General features: G+C 42.0%; 1 protein-coding gene across 1 annotated transcript in view; it reads right to left on the bottom strand.

Moving 5' to 3' along the window:
• cacna2d3a (calcium channel, voltage-dependent, alpha 2/delta subunit 3a) overlaps window positions 1-20,690 on the bottom strand; it is a 146,166-nt gene that overhangs the window by 116,900 nt on the left and 8,576 nt on the right. The window contains exon 3 of the mRNA XM_050065576.1: window positions 453-569. Within this exon, the coding sequence (XP_049921533.1) occupies window positions 453-569 (117 nt within the window). The remainder of the gene's footprint in view (window positions 1-452; window positions 570-20,690) is intronic.

Here is a 20,690-nt window from a genome sequence, read left to right as displayed (position 1 = left end):
CAATAAAGTGACACAGACACTGATGGGTGGCTCACAGCCCCTCTCTGTCTGTCACCTCACCCACAACACCCGCTCTTTCACATATCTCTCTCACACATACACACAGCAAACGCAAGATGTGTCTGGTTTCACTGTGGCAATGTGACACTACAGGACTTCTTCAGACATCCCATCGGGTCAGCAGAGTGAAATAAATACTGTACCAAGTGGTTTCACTGAGCTCAGTCGAGTACCTTTGCTTTTTCATTCCCAGCCTCTCTGGGAATAAATGCACCACTACAACTGAAACTCATTTCTGTTTTTCTTCTTTTTTGTAATTAGGCAGTCACTGTTGTGTGTTAAACAGTTCATGTAAAATGTAGATGGTTACAAATATAACAAAACAGAACATTATGAGAAAGGGTTAGTGTGATGGATGTGTGATGGATTACGATTTTGGTATAAACACGTACCTTCATTGCCTGGGCTTTCTTGTGAAACATCTCCTCCATGTCCTCTGCCAGCCTCTTTACCAGCCGCAGCCCATCAATCTCCTCCACCCGCACTGCCCGCTCAAACTCCTTGTATTTCTAGAAGAAAATCACACATTCACAATAACAGGTTACAATTACTGCATCAGTTTAATCCCTTAACAACATGTTTTCATTCCAATGAACTCCAAAAAGACATGTTTTACTTTACTGTGTTCAGTGTCCTGACCACAGTAATGTCACTACACATTGTTTTTCTCATATCTAATAAATAACCATATTGCTCAGGCAAAGTGGGGTAATGGCAAAAAAATATGATAATCCCACATTTAAACTGCTTGTATAGGTCATGAGTTTAAAGGTGCTATGTACTAAATTCAGAGCATTGCTATTCTATTTGCTATGTTTAGATATGGTGGAGTAATGGCGTCCTGAGCAGAGAGTGACGTCACACTCCCTCTCTGTGTGCTGCAATGCAAGCTCCTCTGTTCTTTGTTGTGGTGGATGGATCTGGTCACATGTGCATGTTAAACCCCGTTTCCATTGGCCACTGTGAAAAGTTGTCGATGGTACCAATGGAACCGCTCCGTACCGTCTGCTGGGGTACCTAGCACACAGATCTGGTACTAAAAGGTGGAGCTGTGAACATTGCAGTCTGTTGATTGGTCAATAGCACACGGTCACTCTGCTCAGGGCTGAGTTGTGGCTGGTTTTGAAGCTCATGTAACCACTGTTCATACTGTGGAGAGTTTTAGTAGTAGACTGTAACTATAAGATGAAAGGATGTTTTGCTGCCTCTCACAGCAGCTGGAGTCGGAGAAAAAAATAACTTAATTCACCGATCCGACTGTCGGCAACTTTTAAGGTGGAACGTTTACTTGTTATGTCACTCAAAACTCCTGTGGGCTACAGCAACACAAAACCCCAGAGCTTGCCTGAGAAGGACTAAATGCACAAACCCGCTCTTTTAAATATCCCATGGAGAGAGACTCTCACTGCAGCCTGTTTTATTTTGTTCTGTAAATTGCGTGCAGCCTTGTACTGTGGACCATAAGCGAAGTTCAGACTTCATCTCTGTCATCGGTAATGAGGAAATACAGTGAGTGCTGGACAGAGCAGTGAGTGACAACAACTCTGCCCACATTTAAGGGCACTGTTTGCAGTAGAAACACTGAACATGTCTGAAGGGTTACTTTTGGTTCCAAAGGTACCATACCGGTGTCTGGTAGAAACGGGGCTTTAGTGCATGTGAGTTACTGTGTGTGTATTCCACTGGCCTGCTAATCGCCACTTCTCTGCACTGTGCTCACGCAGTGGTTTCCGCTGATAACAGCATCCTGACCCACAGTGGCGGAGCAGTATCTTGCGGAAGCATAATGCTCACCCTAACACTGATAACTCTGTCAGCACCTTTGCCGTTGCTTGCACTGTTGGTACTGTTAGCATTGCTTGCTGCCTTCCAGCTCAGAGTCTTAATCATAGATATACTCTGAATGTTGCAGACAGCTTCTATAAAGTGATCAGAACATACCTTACTGTCAGTCATGAAAGCATTAATATTTTGTAGGTATTCTTAGGTGGTGAGTAAAAAGTAGTTTATAGAAACCAAAATCAAGTTAGCCTCAGAAAACTCTTTGCAGTATATGACACAATCTAACATATACTGTGGATCTTGGATAGAAAAAAGTCACAAAAAGAGTTTCACAGGAAGACAGTAGGAAACACTGTGTAGAAGGACACCTAGTTTAACTGCATACTAGTGGAGGATGCACGGTGAACCCTGTTTCAACTACATAGAAGGGATTTCTGTTCCAGGATGAGCAGACATACAATGGGTGCTGTGTATACAGGGCAGCCAGAAATAGCAGTGGTAAAATTACTATATACATCCAAGGACCAGTATCAACGCTACAAAGAACTAAGAATGCATTATCAGTGGTTCAAGAGAGGAACATAGCTTAGTAAGAGTTGCTTCTCCAAACTAATCTACATATAAACGAAACAAATCAGCTCAGCCAAGAGAATTATCAGCCACCTTCAAGTTTTACCAACCACACATTAGGGACCGATGACACGCTGCTGCCCTCAGTATCTGCCCTACACTAAATCACATTATTCTGCTATAAACCAATATTAGGGTGCCCGGCTTAACCAGCGCTTTAACCAGGGACAGTGACATTAAGTCTTGCTAATTCCACACCCATACATGCCACACACACACACACACACACACACACACACACACACACATATATATGCAGAGCTGATCTGAGTGAGGAGGTATACTTGTGGAGAAAAAAAGAGGAAGAAGAAGAGAAGGAAAATATTTTTTGAAATCTCCGCAAAGCTGCAGGCGGCTGTGTTTCACTCTTTGGGGATTTAACAGGAGATTACCGCCATATCAAATAGCATGCCCCCTCTAATGTTATGCCAACCTGCTTAGACGCATGCTCTTAGCTGCTCCTGTACAGCAACACACACGAGGAGCACGGCGAGGGGAGAGGGATCACGGTAGGAGGAGGAATGGGGACAGCATCAGACACTCAGGCGGCAGCTTTTGGATTTAGGCAATCATCTGAAAAACTGCAGGACATCGCCAAACAGAGGGGAATATTTTTTTTCTGCTTCGTACCAAAACTTTCGATAAGGGTGAATTCTTTAGTTGTAGCTGAAGGTGATAAGTGAAAGCACGGAGGCTGAGCAAAATGTTCATTCACTTGAGTGAAAGACGCCCGAGACAAGTCAGTGTTTTGTGCAATGCCACTGGAGAAAAAAAGCCCTTGGTGAAAACAATCAAGCACAGAAAGGGACACTGAGAGGGGACACTGAATTTGATCATTGATTATTATCTTGTAAGAATTATGGGTACACTGCTTGATTGCTTCCATCCCAAGGGAAAGACAAAGCCAGGCGGACAAACACATGAGAAAGGGAAAAGACTGATAAAGGGGGACGGGAAAGAGATAGAGAAAAAAAAAGATAGAGAGAGCAAACACTGTGTGGGTGCAAAGAGATTCAAGAGATGCAAAGACAGGTAGGACGAGGAAGAGAGGGAAGGCGGAGGGATGTTAAGGGTGATGGATGAACAGAGAGAGCACGGAAAGACAATATTGAAGTAGGAGGTCAGAGGGCGTTGTGAAATAAATGCTATCTGTATTTGAAGAGCTGCAGGTGGGCACAAGTAGAGGGAATGAGGTTAAAATCGCTGAATTTACATTTGGTTTAACATAGCATTAAAAGAAGAGCTAAGGTGGAAGGGATTTTTCATAGCAATTATAGTGATTAGAGAAAAGAGGGTGTGATTTAGTACTTCTTGAAGAGATGTGTGTCCAACTTATAACAGAATCATGTCAGACAGGTGGAGCGACGAGCCGCAGGAACAGCGACGAGCTACTAATGGTAAAAAGCCAGGGAATGGTTCACTAAAACCAGGTTCGTCAGGGGGGAAACACTCAATGTTTCATCTTTATCTCCATATCATAGCATCAACACTCTGTTCACAACCATAACACTGAACAGTCTGTGTGCCTTTGAAACGCTGCCGAAGTGGTGCCTCTGCTGCCAATTTCATTTGCATGTCACAGTTTGGAGTATCAAAATTGTCTTCAAAAGCCCCGGTGCAGCCATCCAAAAACGCTTCTGTTTCGCATATGGTAAAGATTGGATCAGACACAAAGAGGGAAGGAAAGAAAGACGGGTAGTAAGAAAGAAGGAAAAAGAAAGACAAGAAGGGCACACCTGAATACTGGTTGCTTTAATGCCCTTCTAGATACAGCATTTTTCCTCAGGTCTGTTCTCCCTACCAACTACCACAACTTTTACATTTTCTAAAACCAACCTTTGTCCCTCACCCTGCAGCACTGCTAATTAATTGCAGCCTCAAATAACATCTTCTGTGGCCAATCAAAGTGACTGGCTGATGACTCAGAAGCCAAATCACAGCGACCGTAACCGTATGAAAATCAGAGCGATAATCCCACTGGCTGACTGACAACTGCAGTGTGTCAGAGGAACAGAAAATCCAGGTTTAAAGCCAATCCTGGTTCCTGGCTGGTGGTGGTGGGCTGTTAAAGCTGACAGGTCAGTGGCGGCTCAAAACTGAACTGGCTTGACTGGTTTCTTTACCAATTTTCTCTTTATCCTTTCTTCCTTTACAAACTCCCGAGAGCTTCTTCTTCTCTCTAGTTGGTGTATCTCCCCTCCTCTTTCATCCCTCTTCTTCTCTGCACCCACTTCCTTTGCTAATTATAAAAATGAATGGGCTGACTTCATGGACGCAGTCATAGCTAAGAATTCTCTCTAAAGATAGTTCCTAAGTCTTCTCTATTGAAATCAGTATATTTGTGTCTACAGCTCCGCTAAATCCTTGTCCATGAAACTGGCCCAGAACTGACAAATATTAAACACTTCACCAAGGCATAAGGAAAGCACTGAGCGCCCGGAGCCTGAGCCGAAGTGTTTATGTGTTTGCGATCGTGTTCGTGTGGTCAGCGAGTGGCTAAGAGGGTGCAGCTGACCACAGGCTGTCTGCAGCACTATGTTCAGTCAGGCTTACCAGAGCAGACCAGGCTTAATTAGCCTGAAGCTATCCTCTTCACATCACATCAACGTCACAGGAAAGCCAATTGACATACATTCAGAACAACCATTTCCCAGGAGAGAGGACAGGAAAGCTTCATTGGCAACTTAAGGCCAAATATTACTCTAATACAATAAACCTGTTACTGCTGAGTTGCTCCATGTAATTGACTTGGTGCAATTTTCAAGATTTTGCTCATGAAACAATTGGTCTTGTCACCTGAGAGGTACCTCACACTTCCTGGGACTTATTTGCTTTGGATGTGGTGGCTTGTATTGGGATGTAATGCTAGGCTTGAGCACCTGTTTGTGTCCACTAGTCTAGCTGCTGAGCAGTGACACAGTATCACAAGAACTGTGTATTGGCCGACACATGCTGTTGAGCACAAAATAATGCTCCCTTTCCCCTTTCCCCAAGGCTTGTTGTGTTTGCTGGGTTGTGCACCTGGACACTGGCCTGATTTACCAGTCGTACACATACTCATTTCACCAGGGAGATTTCTGCTAACCTAAAATTGGCGGGCTTCAGCTTAAACTTTTTGCCGCTGATAAAGAAGCAGTTCTGTTTTTTTTACCTGTTTCCCATCCCAGGTCATCAAATACAAATGCTTTCTCACACCCGTTAGTGTGTGATAGCAATGCCAAAGGTACCCCTTGACATCTCTGTAAGACACACCCTTTAATGTCTGTGTGTGACCTATGGCTGTCTCCTGGATGAAACACATTCTAACACATGGGTAGAGCTGTTAGGTCACAGTTAGGTTGGTTAGGTTTAGAAAAAGCATCATATTTTGGGTGAAAATAAATATGTAACATGGCAGAAATACATCACAAGTGAGGCAAGTACAAGATGGATGGACGTAAATGACGTATTGTTAAAACAACATTGACTTTTGGTGGGTCGAATGGGACACAAGCAGCGGTCTCATGGGTGAAAGTCTGTTTTTGTTTGACCAATCCACCACCCCTCACGCCCATCCTAGGTGAACTTTCTCATTCTTTATACTATGTCAATTGCTCTGAGCGTCAAATATTGCCGCAGATGGGTATACACTGGAGTTAGATGAAAGCCCATTGCGTCTCATAGAAATGCCAAAGCCTACCACGTCGGTATCCCACGGCATGGAGAGCATTGGTATTTGACGACCTTTCAGATATCATCAACCACTGAGATCTCTGCAGCCACCACTACAATGGAGGGGAATTGAGTTTAATTTGTGGTGCTCACAGCACTGACAGGTTACATTTAAAAATCTTAAGCTGTGTGCACCACGAAAGAAATTCCATTTATCTCCACTGTACAATTAGTCCATGTGACATTGCAAACATGACTGATCAGACACATTCGAAAAACTGTTCACTGTTTATTGTTCATCTTTGTTAGATGGATGATTTCCTGTTTTTTCGGTTAGCTAGCAATAACGTCATTAGCCCACTGGGTGACTGACAGCAGCTTAATAGGATGGGGATCAGTGTTGTATACAGTATATAGTGCAATGATAAAGCTGCCCTGTGCAGCCAGTCTTGGTCTCTTCATCGCAGAGCAGCTCCAATGGAGCAGCTCGATGATGAGTACCAAACAGTGCTTCTCTAAGCTAAAATAACTGTGTCTGCCCATGAACTACAGCTCAGTCACAAATTACTTCTCCCCCTAGCAAGATATATATCAAGCTGTTAAGGCTACCTCATGTGTCCATTACAAAAAGTAGTTTGAACTGTGCTGAAGACAGACACGCAGTGGTGACACGTATCGTCTGTGGTAAGTCAATCCCCCCTCTTTATCTCCTCCCTCGCCCCGCTGCTGTGCTGCATCACATGAATGAGCTGATGTTGCTAATCTCTCTCCTACACAGTGTGCTCTGACTATGGGACAACAATCAGAGGGCAGAATCCCCAGATCCAGGCTGCACTTCGGCACGGAGAAACAGAGACATGTGCAAGCCTGCATTGAAAAACTCAATAAAAACCTCAATAATCACCCAATAGATCCGACAGATTATGTAGAATTAGATGGCAGGACTGTTTTTTGTGTGTCTATCTGCTAGTCATTCATCATAATGAAGTGTTAGAATGACATAATACCACACGTGTTTGTATCTATGTATGTCATTTCCTTGGGGTTTGATAATAAAGTGATTAATGAAGGGGAAAAACTTCATTTCACACTAAGACTGAACCCCAATCCCCCAAATCCCAGCTCATTTTACGCGTCACCAGAGCCCACTTTAGCTTGGCCCACAATCTCGCTGCTCTTTGAGTCGTTCCTCCTCCCCGTCTCTCTCTCTCCCTCACACATATGCACACACACACACACACACACACATTAACAGACATATAAACTGTTAAGATTTTTCACTTATGAATTATTGAATTGAGAAACATAAATTTGCACCTTGATGTAAATGAAAAAGCCAAAACAGCAGCGATTGATTTTGTTGTTGCTCAGATGTCTCTCTGGCTCACTGAACGAAGCCGAACATCCACAGCAATAAAGGAGACGCAGAAGCATGTGCCAAGACACACGCACGCTACCCTGAATTACCAGTCTGTGTGCTATAGTATCCTGCCTCATTCAAGCTGTGTTTTTTGGTTTTTCATTCACAAAAAGCAGCCCCGTCTGTTTTGTTTGCTTCCGCCTGCTTGTCTGACGACAAGTGCATGAGTCTGGTTTGATGAACAAAAGAGACACGACTCAGGAAAGCCTCTGAATGTGTGTGTGTGTGTGTGTGTGTGTGTGTCTTGGAGGAGACGAGGAGCGTCTACACAGGGACACAGAGACCAATAAGTCCACTTAACAGACTCTCTGATGTACTGAGACCCCTGAAGTGAGTAAACGTGGTACACAGAAGAAAGTGTCTGGTGGGTTTGACAAACTTTCTAGTGAAAGTTGCTCCGCACTACCTTAAGACACTGATGATCAACATGGCCCTATTTAGTATTTGGATACTCAATTCAATATCAGCGGATAAATATCAATATCAAGCATCTGTCATTCACGTGTTACTGACTGAAAATTTGTAAGGTATGGTGTAGCTGCAAATCATATTTGCAATATTAATGTAAAACAATGCTGCAGAACATTATTTGCCCCCAGTAACTTTACTTCGCCATTAAAATCCCGACCCCCTTACACAGCAGGATAATGAGAATTTCTTTTTTATACAACTATGTCATGCTTACAACACTAAATTTCAGAGGGAATTATTGTACTTTCTACACCACTGCATTTTTCAGCGATAGTTACGGCTGCAGTTAATTTGCAAATTCAAATTCTACATACAAAACACAAGATATGTGAGTAGGAAAAACTAGCCTCCTAGACCAACTTAAACATTATAATACTGCTTACACATCAATGTATTGGTAAGAACAGTCCAATAATATAATATATATTAACATGAAAATGACAGCCACCATTCTGCTTGAGTATTTCTGAATTGTTGTATTGATATTTTTAACCATTTTAAGACTGTTATCGCTCACTGTTTGTGTGTATACCTACGAAAATTAATGCGATATAATTTGTATTTAAATTGTGACCTATGTGCTGCAGGCTGTCCTCCCTTATATGATGGGAGCAAAGGATGAAGTCAGGTGACACTAAAGAGTGACAAAGTCTGCATATCAAAAGGTGGTCAGGGTGGTGGTTGGGTCAAACAAACACAGGACTTTGACTCAGGAGACTGCTGTTCGTGTCTCATGAGAAACCAAAAGTAAATGTTGAATTATTTGAAGTTATGCACGTGCGTAATGTCACATTATGTGAAGTATGCAACATGAGGATGCCCAGCTTTTTCTAAGCCTAACCTAACTGCTAGGGGCGCTAATTTGTAAGACAAACAAACTGTCGTATGAAGATACGTTGACTACTGCAGCACATCAAAAATAGTCCCTGATGTCAATGATGTCATCACAAACATTATATAATATTAAGTAATGTAAATAATAATTATGATATAGTATTTTAACTCTATCTGACTAAAAACAGACGAAACATTTGCAGCCTAATTAACATATCAGTTTTATCTTTTCCCAACCTATAGAAAATATGATGTATTTATAAAATACAATATTAAATATAAGTTAGAAAAAGTGTTAAATATATCAGACAAAGACCTTACTAAATTATTTAGGACAGAAGCCCACAACTGGGAAATAACTTCCCTCTGAATGAGGTGCACTGTCTGTGTGTGCACACTTTCAGGTGCCTCTATACGCCTTAATGCAAGCTACAATCTTGTGCCTACGGTGCAACAGCACCTATTCTCCTAAAACATGTTCAGGAGAACAAACGTCTTGCAGTGTCATCATTTCATACAAAGGGCCACTGACTCCCCAAAGCCATGTTTGTAATTACAGGCAACATGGCCAAAGGAGGAGGAGGGGAGCGGGGCTGGAGAAGGAAAGAAAAAGAGGAGAGGTAGGACCCAAAGGCGTCACGTGGCTGAAGTTAATTTAAAGTCCCCCTCCAGATACGTTTGAAAGTATGTAAAAATACTCTGCTATGATTAATATTTTGTTTAACATGGTTTTCCCACATTAAAGGTAAAATAAAAACTTTGAAAAGGGGCTGGAAGCACATCCACTTTTTTTCGCCTCACTGAGGCCCTGGCTATCCGTATCCAGATATATTTGTAAACAGATATTTTCCTCTACGTTTGGATCTCTCATCCACACACAAATTGAGTTTTAGGTCACTAAAACACCCTCTAAGGTGCCAAACTGTTTACCATTTATCCGTATGGACGTGTAAAACGGAGCATCTGGAAAACTATGATGTAATCTTCTCAAATCGAGCATGTCTATTGATGCCTATTGTTTTGTCAGCTTTGCTTGGTCTAATGACTACTTTCCACCTAAACTCACCACTTCACAGATGAACGGAGACATCTGCTGCACACAATGTTTTCGCTCCACCCCAGCGTCCAGGGTTTAAAGTCCACTAGAACTGACAGTTTTGGATCAGACCTGGTCAAACCAACAGATGGGACACTTTCCAGAGAGAGACTGTTGTTGATGAGAAGTGGAAGGAAAACTTTCGCATGTCCAGAGCATCACTAGTATGGTAAAGTGAGGTTCTTTGTACTTAAATTGAACAGGGATCAACGGTGATGAGATCTCCAGTGGGTGTTTTGAAAAAGGTAACGCCATCCTGTACACTTCGCAACTGGATAGCTAAACCCCGGCCCCAAGTCAAAGGTCGCAGTTCGCCTGTTTTCTCAGCATGACGTGCATTTTCAGCAAAGTGAAAATGGTGTTTTGAAATTCATATTCACATTGTATCACCTTTCACTACAGTTTCAATGATTATATCTGTCACAAACATGAAATGAATAGAAATATTTATTTCTAACTCAACATTTCCCGTTTCAGTTTCAAAATAAAAGTCCCCTGACAACGTTTCTGTCAACAGAATCCCCTAATTTGTTAAAAAAAAAGGCTTTTTATTGTGAAATATTTGTAGGACCATGATGTTGATAATGCAGTGGTTTGCACGGCTCCATAAATACCCACCCTCACCGAGTTGGTACCAGAACTTCACTATGCTAGTACAAATTCTGCTCTCTGTACTGACAAGTCCACTCTGTGGTGTTTCAGGTTTCTTTGCTGGTGTTTTGTTTCGAAGGCTGTTCCCCTGTTGATATGTGTTTCCTGTATTAGACAGGGATTGGCTTTTGAATGTGTAACGTACCTACTCTAGCTTGTCTTGGGTACGTTTGAATCTCAGATTTTAGGGGACTGCACAGTAAAAAACCTTGCTAGTGAAAAATCTTGCCCAGAGACAAGTCAGTATAGTCAAGGTCAGACATTTTAGAGGATATAAACACAAGAAAAAGACATTTTTGAGTGGAAGGGACCTTTAACCACAGTTTAAGTCGCCTTCTTGCCACAGTGTCACTGGGCCACTGCTGTGTGTGTGTGTGTCTGAGTGTGCGTCTGTGTGCAGAAACGAGGGGAAAACAGAGAGCCAGGGGTGAGAGACTGTCTGAAACAATTGCACTTTGACTGATGTTGCATTCACTCCAAACACTCCAAGTCTGTTAGTTGAGCGCGGGGACAGGCGCGCCAGCCCAAATCCACAGCAGGAAATCACTGCTGGATCACAGGATCTCCCAGGAACGCCAAATTGTTGCTGTGCCCTCCTCCTTTCATACCCTCCCTTGTATGCCAGCCGACAAATTGTTCCCTCAAAAGAAGAGCGCTGGCCGGAGATGAAGTGGAACAATTAATTTCACGCTTGTCCTCCCTGCCTCAAAAGCATGTTGGTCTGAGTCCCGTATCTGGTGGCACAGAGACACTCCCCGCGGATTGTTAAACACACACACACACACACACACACACACACACATACACACTCACAGACAAAATGTAAATTAAACACTTACTGTAAATGCTAATCACACAGACATAAAAACAAGACATCTTTAAACGCAAATAAAACTCATGGGATCATAAACTCTTCTTGCCTGACTGGCCGCACCATCATAGCCGCTCCATTCACCACAGTGCAATCTATCAGCGGGGATGAATATAATATTGATCATAACGCGGAGATGTCTCAAAGTGAGATCAATGCGCTGTGAATGAATGGGGAGGATTGTGAGAACACATGCACGCACACACAGCTTTGACAGACCACTCAATCATACAGCGAGAAGAAGGCAGCTCCTGATAGGAAATAGACTGTGCCATAAGAAGAAGTAAGCTGGGAAGCATTTCATTGTGGTCTGTTGCTGGGCTCTGGACATCGACCACATGGTCAGACTTACAGTTAGAGGCTAAAAAAGCCTGAGCAAGAAACCAGACTGTGGTATGACTAACACTTGGCACTCTGGTCTAAATCTTTTCTAATAAAATAAATTGTTCCGCTCTTCATTTCTGCTCTGCTGAGTCACATCTCAAGGCATCATAAAGCACCTGTTGAACATACACACTTGACCATATACAGTAAAAAAAATAAAAATAAAAACCATCCCACATGCCATCTTGCTTGCCAAAAGAATACACTGAATTATTATAAAACTTAATTAAATTCATGGTTACACCGAAAGATAACTGAATCCTGCCTTGTGCTGGGCTTAATAACAATGTTCCAAATATTGTATCTCTTTGCTTTTGATTGATTAATGCTCTGTTAAGTCGAGACAGATAACAACAGCTAAATAATGATCTTACACGTCTTTCTTTATCATCACTGTTACATGCTGGCTTCCCATTCTTCAGTGGGTTGACAGCAGTGACAGCAGCTGTAAATGTGTTGTCATCAGAGAAGCTAAAATCAGAATCGACTGCTGAAAACAGTAAATAGTTTCATTTACAACTAAAATGTGACACTTGGCAGGGAGTAAAAACTGTTCAATGACCAAACTATCCCCCACTGTGGGTGTCTACAGTAAAGCTAAACCAAAGACTGATTGTCCAAATGCATTAAATATTAAAGCTGTAGTCTGAGACTTACAACTTGGACTCAAGTCAGATTCGACTTGACTTATTTCGACTCCCTAAAGAAGCAAAAATGTTTAAATGTCAAAATTTAATCCTGTGAAGTTGCAGGTAAATAAAAATAAATAATGCATGGGAGACAGGGTTTGCATATTTAACTACCAGGCCTAAGCACTGGAAGGACTTGGTCTTAAAAACTGTAGCTAAAAACGTAATTAACAGCTTTTAAAAGAAAACATTGAAATACTGTGTTATTTTAATGCAACATTCACACCTACAAGACATCTTAATTTGACTAGAGGGACTTGAGACTTGCTCTGACATACTTGAGCTGACATGTACTTGTTTCAAATTACTTGAGATTATCCTAATAGGACTACGAGTCAACAGTCATGCTGGCTCTGTGAGGCCGTACTTTGGCACAGTATTAAGCCGTGACATATATCGCCACCTTAGAATTATAAGGTTCTATCAGCAGTCTGAGCAGTTTTGAGATATTGAGTTTTGCATCTGAAAAAGCATAGGTGATATGAGTTTTTCTGTTTTCTAAATTAAATGTCCAAAAATGCATATAACTTAACAACCCTATGTTAGTAAGATAGAACCTTATAATTCTAAGGTGACAATATCCATGCTAACACGCTCACAATGACAATGCTATCATGCTAATATTTAGCAGGTATAATGCTTACCATAATCACCATCTTAAGCCCCTTTTACACTGCCAGATTTTCAGCGAATGGCGGCTTCCCTCAGAGTGCGTCACTGTTTACGTCACATGCTGAGCTACACGTTTTGTTACTTGCTCACGCCCCCCATTGCCCCAAAAAAAGGCACATTCTGTATAAACAAAAGTAGGTAGGTGGCATTTTGCCGCACTCGCCGATTTTGTTTTTATACTGCCAATGCTGAAAGAAGACTGATTGGGCTTTCCTGCAAATTTGAACAATTCCTATTTAAAAAGGGCTATAGATTAGTGTGTGCTAACATTTGCTATTAGCACTAACAACAAAGTGAAGCTGTGGCTGATGGAAATGTAATTATTTTGAGAGGGGCATGAATAATTTTACCGAATTTAATTGCATATGCCTAATAGCTGTTGAGATGTTTCACTTCATACCACAAATGTCAACCTCACGGTGGCGTTATGAGAAAAGTCAGAGGATCCTCAAAGTCAGAAGGCTCCATCCTCTGGGGGCCATGAATGTCTGTAAAGTTTCTTGGCAATCCTGTCTAATGGTTACCGTGATCAGGGTGAAAGTGGTGAAGCAACAAACAGACTGAGAATCGTGTTTTGCCTCCACGGATTGTACAACATGTTGGGTATTATCGTGTATTATCCATGCTGTAGAACTAAATATGAACAGGTTTTATTTTTTTAATCTCTGAGAGAAAAAACACAACTTAATGCACATCCTCTCTGTGAGCAAAGATCTCGCATCCATTTTATCAATTAATTAAAATGCAAAGACAAATACAACAAAAACTGCGACCCCAATCATTCCAAACTATTAATAGCTACAATCTAAAATAACGGCTTCAGTGTGACTCTATTGACTGTCTCTTGGTTTGCAGTTTTCCATAGTATTCCTTTGGGCTTCTCAATTTTCATCTGGGCTTCATCATTACAGTAAATGGACAAATGTTTTAGGGGCAGGGATTCTGTGTGGTGTGCTTCACAGTTTTTCTATTAGTCCAATAAACTGTCAGTCATATCCCATTACTTACTCTGGGAAGTGGCAACAGAACAATGCTACAATGCTACAATTTATTTACGTAACCAGGAGAGTCCCATAGAGATTAAGAATTTCTTTTTCAAGGGAGTCCTGGCCACGACACAGTTACAGACAAGAAATACAATAAGAGACAAAATTCAAAGGAAATAAAAGATCTCATATTTCAAAAAAGGGAATTTAAAAGAGTTAGTTTCATAACCAGGTAAATTAAAATCACTAACACCTTCTCTCTCTAAATCTTTCATCTTGGATTTAACAGGATTAATTCATTGAGTTTTAAGTCATTCTGCAACATATTCCACGTCGAGAGTGCAGAACACACAAATGCGAGCATTTGGAACAGAAAGCATTGTCCAGTGCTATTTATGAAAGTGTCCTGCTGATATTTAACCTCATACAAGCCATGTTGCTCTTTTTTATTTCAGTATAATTGAAGCCACTTACACACTTTGCCCATTCACTCCGCAACACAGTTCATCCACCTGCAGCTCCTGAGTGTGTGTGTGTGTGTGTGTGTGTGTGTGTGTGTGTGTGTGTGCTTCTGCAGTGATAGAGTGTTCAAAGGCTGCCTGGGGCTATTAAGAGGAACAGTGGAATAACAGCTGTACACTAACACGTACACACAAAAACAAGCACACACACACACACACACACACACACACACACACACACACACACACACACACACACACACACACACACACACACACACAGGCCTTATGGCACAGCTGGTATCAGCGTTCAGGAGTCTGTCCCAGGGTGCACTGCGTCTGTTGGGCATGCACCATTGCCCCTCAGAGTGGGTGCCAAATCCCTGCTCTCTCTAATGACCGCCATCTTTCAATGTCCTCACATGGCTTGCCATCATGGTGTGCCCCCCACCTACACACACACTGAAGTTTCTTCAGGACGGAGGCTGACATCATCTCTGCCAGCATGAAAACATATCTACACTAAAAGAAATAAATAAAAAAATGTACACATATGAAGCAAAGGCAGCTTCCCCTTTCAAAAGTGAAGCAAGTACAGGAAGTACCTTCTCTGCATCTCCACTCCACTTTTTCTTTCAAACAGCCATAATTCACTTCACCAAAAAACATAATAGCACCAAGAGCAGGTCTAATCTGTTCACATGGAACTGATTAATAGTCCACAGTCTATCTGTAGATGCCTGCATTCAGTTGGTTTCAGCAGAGTCGTGGAAAACATTTTTCATGCTTAGCAGCACGTACAATGCGGCCTGCTGCTTCCCTATTCCACTCCATACATTCTCACAGTCTCAAATTGATTCTAGCAGCAGCCAGCGTGAAAGTGGAAGGAGAGAGCAAAACATTGTGGTGGATGTATTAAGGTAATATTCATCCTTGCAAGTGGAGATTTATTATGGGAAGTTACACTTTTTTGGACGGCAGTTTCATTCGAGTTTGCTTTGAAGGCCTCACAAAGAAACGGGGGAAATAAACGCACCACCCACAGAGGAGAAGAATACTTTTGAGTACCGCAAAACATTCATCAGCAGATACTAAAGCTGAACTGAATATATGCAATATAATAAACAATTTGGAAAGAATGGAGAATATAAAGTATAAAGTAAAGAAGATAAACAGTTTATAATGGAATACATTCAGGAACATACGCAGCATTAACAACTCACTACGTATTTACAGTATAAATATGATTACTTTTATATGATATCAACTATAGCACAGCTAATGCTGGAATTTTAAGGACGATACTGATATCGATGGGAGTTTTAAAAATCAGACAGCAATGGATGATAGTATTGTCTTTAAATGTGGGGATGCATGTGGTCAGCATCAGTGTTAAGGAACGCCATGGCATTCAAACAGAGGTCAGTTTCTCAGCTGTAAGAGTGCCAAATATCATTCCACACACCACATGACCACAGCTTGTACTACTGCGACCCAGCAGGACTAATCCAAGTCTCAGTGTCATCAGCATATTGTACAGAAAACGGAATACATCAGACATTTTTAACTCTTTCACCATCAACTTTGGGTTTCTAGATTCCCAATGCCCGACTCACTTAATGAGACTTCGTGGGCATCAACAGCGATACCTCCTTCACAGTAACCAACGGTCACCCTGCCTGTGTACAGCCATCATCTTGATCGCTCATTGAAAGTTCGTTGATTTTCTATGGAGCTGCAGTTCCAGTCAATATCAAACAGGATACTCATTTACTGCTGTTAGCCAAAAACAGCTGGCCAATTGTAATTCTTGGCAGCCATGCTTTTCACATTTTCCAAACTAACTTGACAGGTTCCAAAATCCATTAGCGGCCATTCAAAATGACAAAGAAGTCCCATGCAGTCTTTGTAGTATTTCATCAGACTTGCTCCTCGTTATGATGGTGTAACAGCTCAACAGATCCTTTTTTATTTTATTTTATTTTATTTTATTCTACAGCCCATTACTGATTTGTATGCCAACACAGGAAATGAAAAATTTTCTAAGAGTGGGGGAAAATAATCGATTCTTAGACGCATCGCGATGCAGACGTGGGCGATTCAGCATTGTTTCACATTCATATTAATAATCGATTATCTAAGTGTTTGTTAATAATGTGATGCTGATTGAATGAAAGAAGCCAATTCAACTGCGCTGGCAATGTAGCATCGGGACAGTCTATCGTACGGACATGCTAAAGTTAGCTTCAGATTCATCTTCACAAAAGGCAGAGGTTGCAAATGTTGATTTGATTTGATGGCTAAATAATAACATTTGCAAGCATATTATTCGAGATAACCTCTGTGATAATGATGATGTGCCACGCCAATGCCGTAAGCTATATGCTCAAGCAAATATACTTGCACGCAAATTTCACATGTGCTCAAAGGATGTTAAAATTGCTCTCTTTAGAGCCTATACACCACTGTATACAGCACACCTCTGGTGCAATTACAGCAAAGTTAAGATGAATAAGATCAAGGTTGCACATAATGATGCCCTTCGAATCTTATTGAGGTACCCACGGTGGGAAAGTGCCAGCCATATGTTTGTGACCTGTAATATCCCTACATTCAATGCCTTGCTAAGGAATTTTATTTATAAGTTTATGTGTAGAATGTGTCGATCCAAGAATGGAAGCATAATGTCTCTGACTGACCCTACTCTGAGTGATACACCTCTATGTATTGGAAATATTGGCTTGAACAACTGCACCTTTTTTAATTTGTGTGTGGACAGACATAGTGCTGTCTATATTGTTTGTTTGTCAGTTTGTTAGTAACCTGTTGGCTGTTTTTATCATTAGACCTGGAGTCTGTAAATAAAGATATATATATATATATATATATATATATGTAATATATGGTCAGTACTTTCTACGCCATCACCTAGTGACTAATGTCAACAGAGAGGAGCAGCAATCTGCAGTTACGTTTACAAAAGAGACCAGCTGACCAACACTCACTGCAGAATTAAACAACTTAAAACACCTCTTTGGTGATGTGACTAACTCTATGCTCAGTCTGTTTTCAACTCAAAAACAATCTGAATACCCCCTTTGAGCAGAAGTTGCACCATCCCACAGTTATCAGAGTGAAATGGTCAATGTCATTAACTGTTATTGTGCTTCAGTGAGATTATCTGCAGGGGCGTTTTTTTGTTGTGAGGGGTTGCACTGCTTCCTAGCATTGGATGCTTGATGGGTGTGTCACTAGGCCCGTGGGCTGCCTGAAACTTTCTTTTATATTATGAAAATAGTTCAAAATGTGTTTCGGAAAACATTTGAGGCAAGAAATAAGCCATGCAGTTGCTAAATCTGTCTTCATTTTTGATCGACAAGAGTTAGTTTAAAAGTTCTTCAGGAGTTTCCAGAGGCATCAAGTCTCGGCGGACGCCCCTGATTTGCACAAAGTAGCCTAGATTCAACTTTATACAAATGAGGAGTGGACGCTCCTTCTCTTGAAATGCAACACTGCGCTACCAGAATGCAATGCATGGCTGCTTACACAGACAATAAATGGGAATCGTGGAAATGACTGACCCAATGGACAAGCACAATGCCAATTTTCCTGCTGCTAACCTCTTGGAAGGAGGGAGCCTGAAAAAGTCTGTTTCTGAAAACTGCAGAAAACTCTGGGGATTTTGTTTTTGGGCTTAATATACTTCAACCAAGTACTTGAGATGGCTCAATCAGGTCTTGTACAACTCAACAAGCCATCACAACTCAAACTGGGCTTTACCAAACACTTGAGTGGGCCATTGAAGGGTTTTTGCTGAGTTCATGCTGAGAATAATCAAAATTTTGTCATCGTTAAATTAAAGCATGACCAGCAATAAGTTAAACTCTGATGATTCAGTGATTACCAATACCATGTTATGACCATTGGATAAATCACAGGCGAGGTGAGGACTAAAACGTAAAATTGACTTTTATGCACTTGAAAAATAAGCAACAATTTCTCTCTGTGGACTAAATGTGGGCTGCTTACTTTCAACACAGTATCTGTCTTTGTTACTGCACATGTCAACAACACCATGTGATCAATACGGCTCTGCATTGATCCAAACTGATCCTTGTGTCTAAGTAATCGTTTGTCACTTAGTCTGCGCAGAGCATTACCACAGTGTCATCTGCACATTAGCCAGGCCAGGTCACGAGCCAATAGAAGCATAGCATGACATGTAAAGGAGACACAACAGGGAACTAAAGTAAACACACACTGGTAGAGTGTGAGTAACAGGGAAAGGCTAACTAAAGTGCATGTGTGTGTGCTGATATGTGCGCTCTCACATTGCTGTTTATGCATAGCTGTATTCTTCCCCCCTGTGTTACAGTAGCAAGTGTGTGTGTTTGGGTGAGATGATAGCAAGTGCAGGTGAAGGTCATCAAGAGGAGGGGCCGCGGCTGCTGTCCCACTGAGCTGGATTTGGCAGCACTCTCACAATCTATGAGAAGTGTTGTGCAAATGGGGCGCAATGCGGGGCTCCGTAAAGTACAGCCAAACTAAGTGTGTGTTTGTGCAAGAGTGTGTGTGTGTACGTTGGCAGAGTTGATGCAGAGGCAGAGGGGGTGACTTGGGACAAATAGTGAGGCCGCCCGAGAGTGCAGCGAGTGCTCGACATTGTGCTAGGCCAGCGGAACTAGTTTTTTGAGGGTGTGTGCACCACAACTTGCTCCAAACACTGGTGTGTCCCAAGATCCCCTCCCATGTATTCTTTAGTGCCGTAGCTGCATCCTATCCATTATTAAAGCGGAGGGAGAGGAGGAGAGAAAGTGCGAGAGGGAAGGGGAGAAAGAGAGGGGGAAAATAATTGGGGGAGGCACAAGGACAAAAAAAATGCATGGGTGAGAATTTTGACAGAGGGAAGAGTTGACAGAGAGGTTGAAGGTAATAAAGAGAGAAAGTAAAAGAGACAAAAGACAGAGAGAAAGACGCTCAGGTGCCAGTTCATCTTCAATTCTGAGCATAGAGCAGAATTATCTGAGCATGCAGAGGTTTAGGACATTTAAAGAGGTATTTGTGATTGATGGAGCAGCTGTAATGGGTCTGATGTCCTCTCGTCTATTCAGTGTATTGCTTTATACGGGCCAGTTTTACCTACAGCACGCAGGCTGGACCCAAACAACCGGCAGGATGATGGATGTGGACAGCAGCAAGTCACAGACAGTCCTTCACACAATGCCGCACACGTTAATGTGCTTAATAGTACTAGTCCCGCCCCTTTACCAAGTTGCCTAATGTTTACTCTCTGCATGCAGTCCAGTGTGGAGCACACCAGGTGAGCAATCTGTCATAATTACAGAAATCTGAGTGTGTGTGTGCTTGTGTGTGTCCGTTAATGTCCGGTGCAGCCACGGTGAGATGCTCTTTATCTGTAGGCCAACAGAGGCAGAGCCAGGCCCGATCAGCCAATGACAGATGACAGTGGATATTTATCTTCAGTATTCACATTCATCATCCTAATAGCATGGAGTGTAAGGTGTTACGCTGTATGCAAACACTATGCATGCATGTGTGTGTGTCTTCTGCAGAAACTTCAGGAACCGGGAAGAAAAATCTACTTCCGCACAAACACAAATTAACTACTAAATCAAACACTTTTCACGCCAGCAAATGAACTTAGTCAAAGAGATTGGGGATGAATCAAAGAGGTAAACCGCACAACAAGTCATCAAAAGACACTTGATTTTCTAAGCCCACAAACACAGCGTCAGCAGTTGTGCTCTTTAAGAATTTAAGTTCTTTAATCCCGTAGCAAAGGGCCCCGCTCCCTGCTCCTGACCTCTCCACAGCAAAGGCAGGGTGTTTGATTCGCAGTGGCTTTTCTCATGCTTTTCTCACCAACAAAGCACTAATTACAGTATGAGTGAGTGGCTGTGTTGGCTAAAGCTGGCCTGCTAGGACATGAAAGGATAGCAGCACAGGCTGCACTCCCGCCTGCTAACGCTGTAATTAACTCTGTGACACGGCATTCCTCCTTCTTTCACCGC

Source organism: Epinephelus moara, chromosome 16 (assembly GCF_006386435.1).
Source record: "Epinephelus moara isolate mb chromosome 16, YSFRI_EMoa_1.0, whole genome shotgun sequence".
Lineage (NCBI taxonomy): Eukaryota > Metazoa > Chordata > Actinopteri > Perciformes > Serranidae > Epinephelus > Epinephelus moara.
The sequence above is the reverse complement of the archived record's forward strand: the minus strand, read 5'-3'. Positions and strand labels throughout refer to the sequence as shown.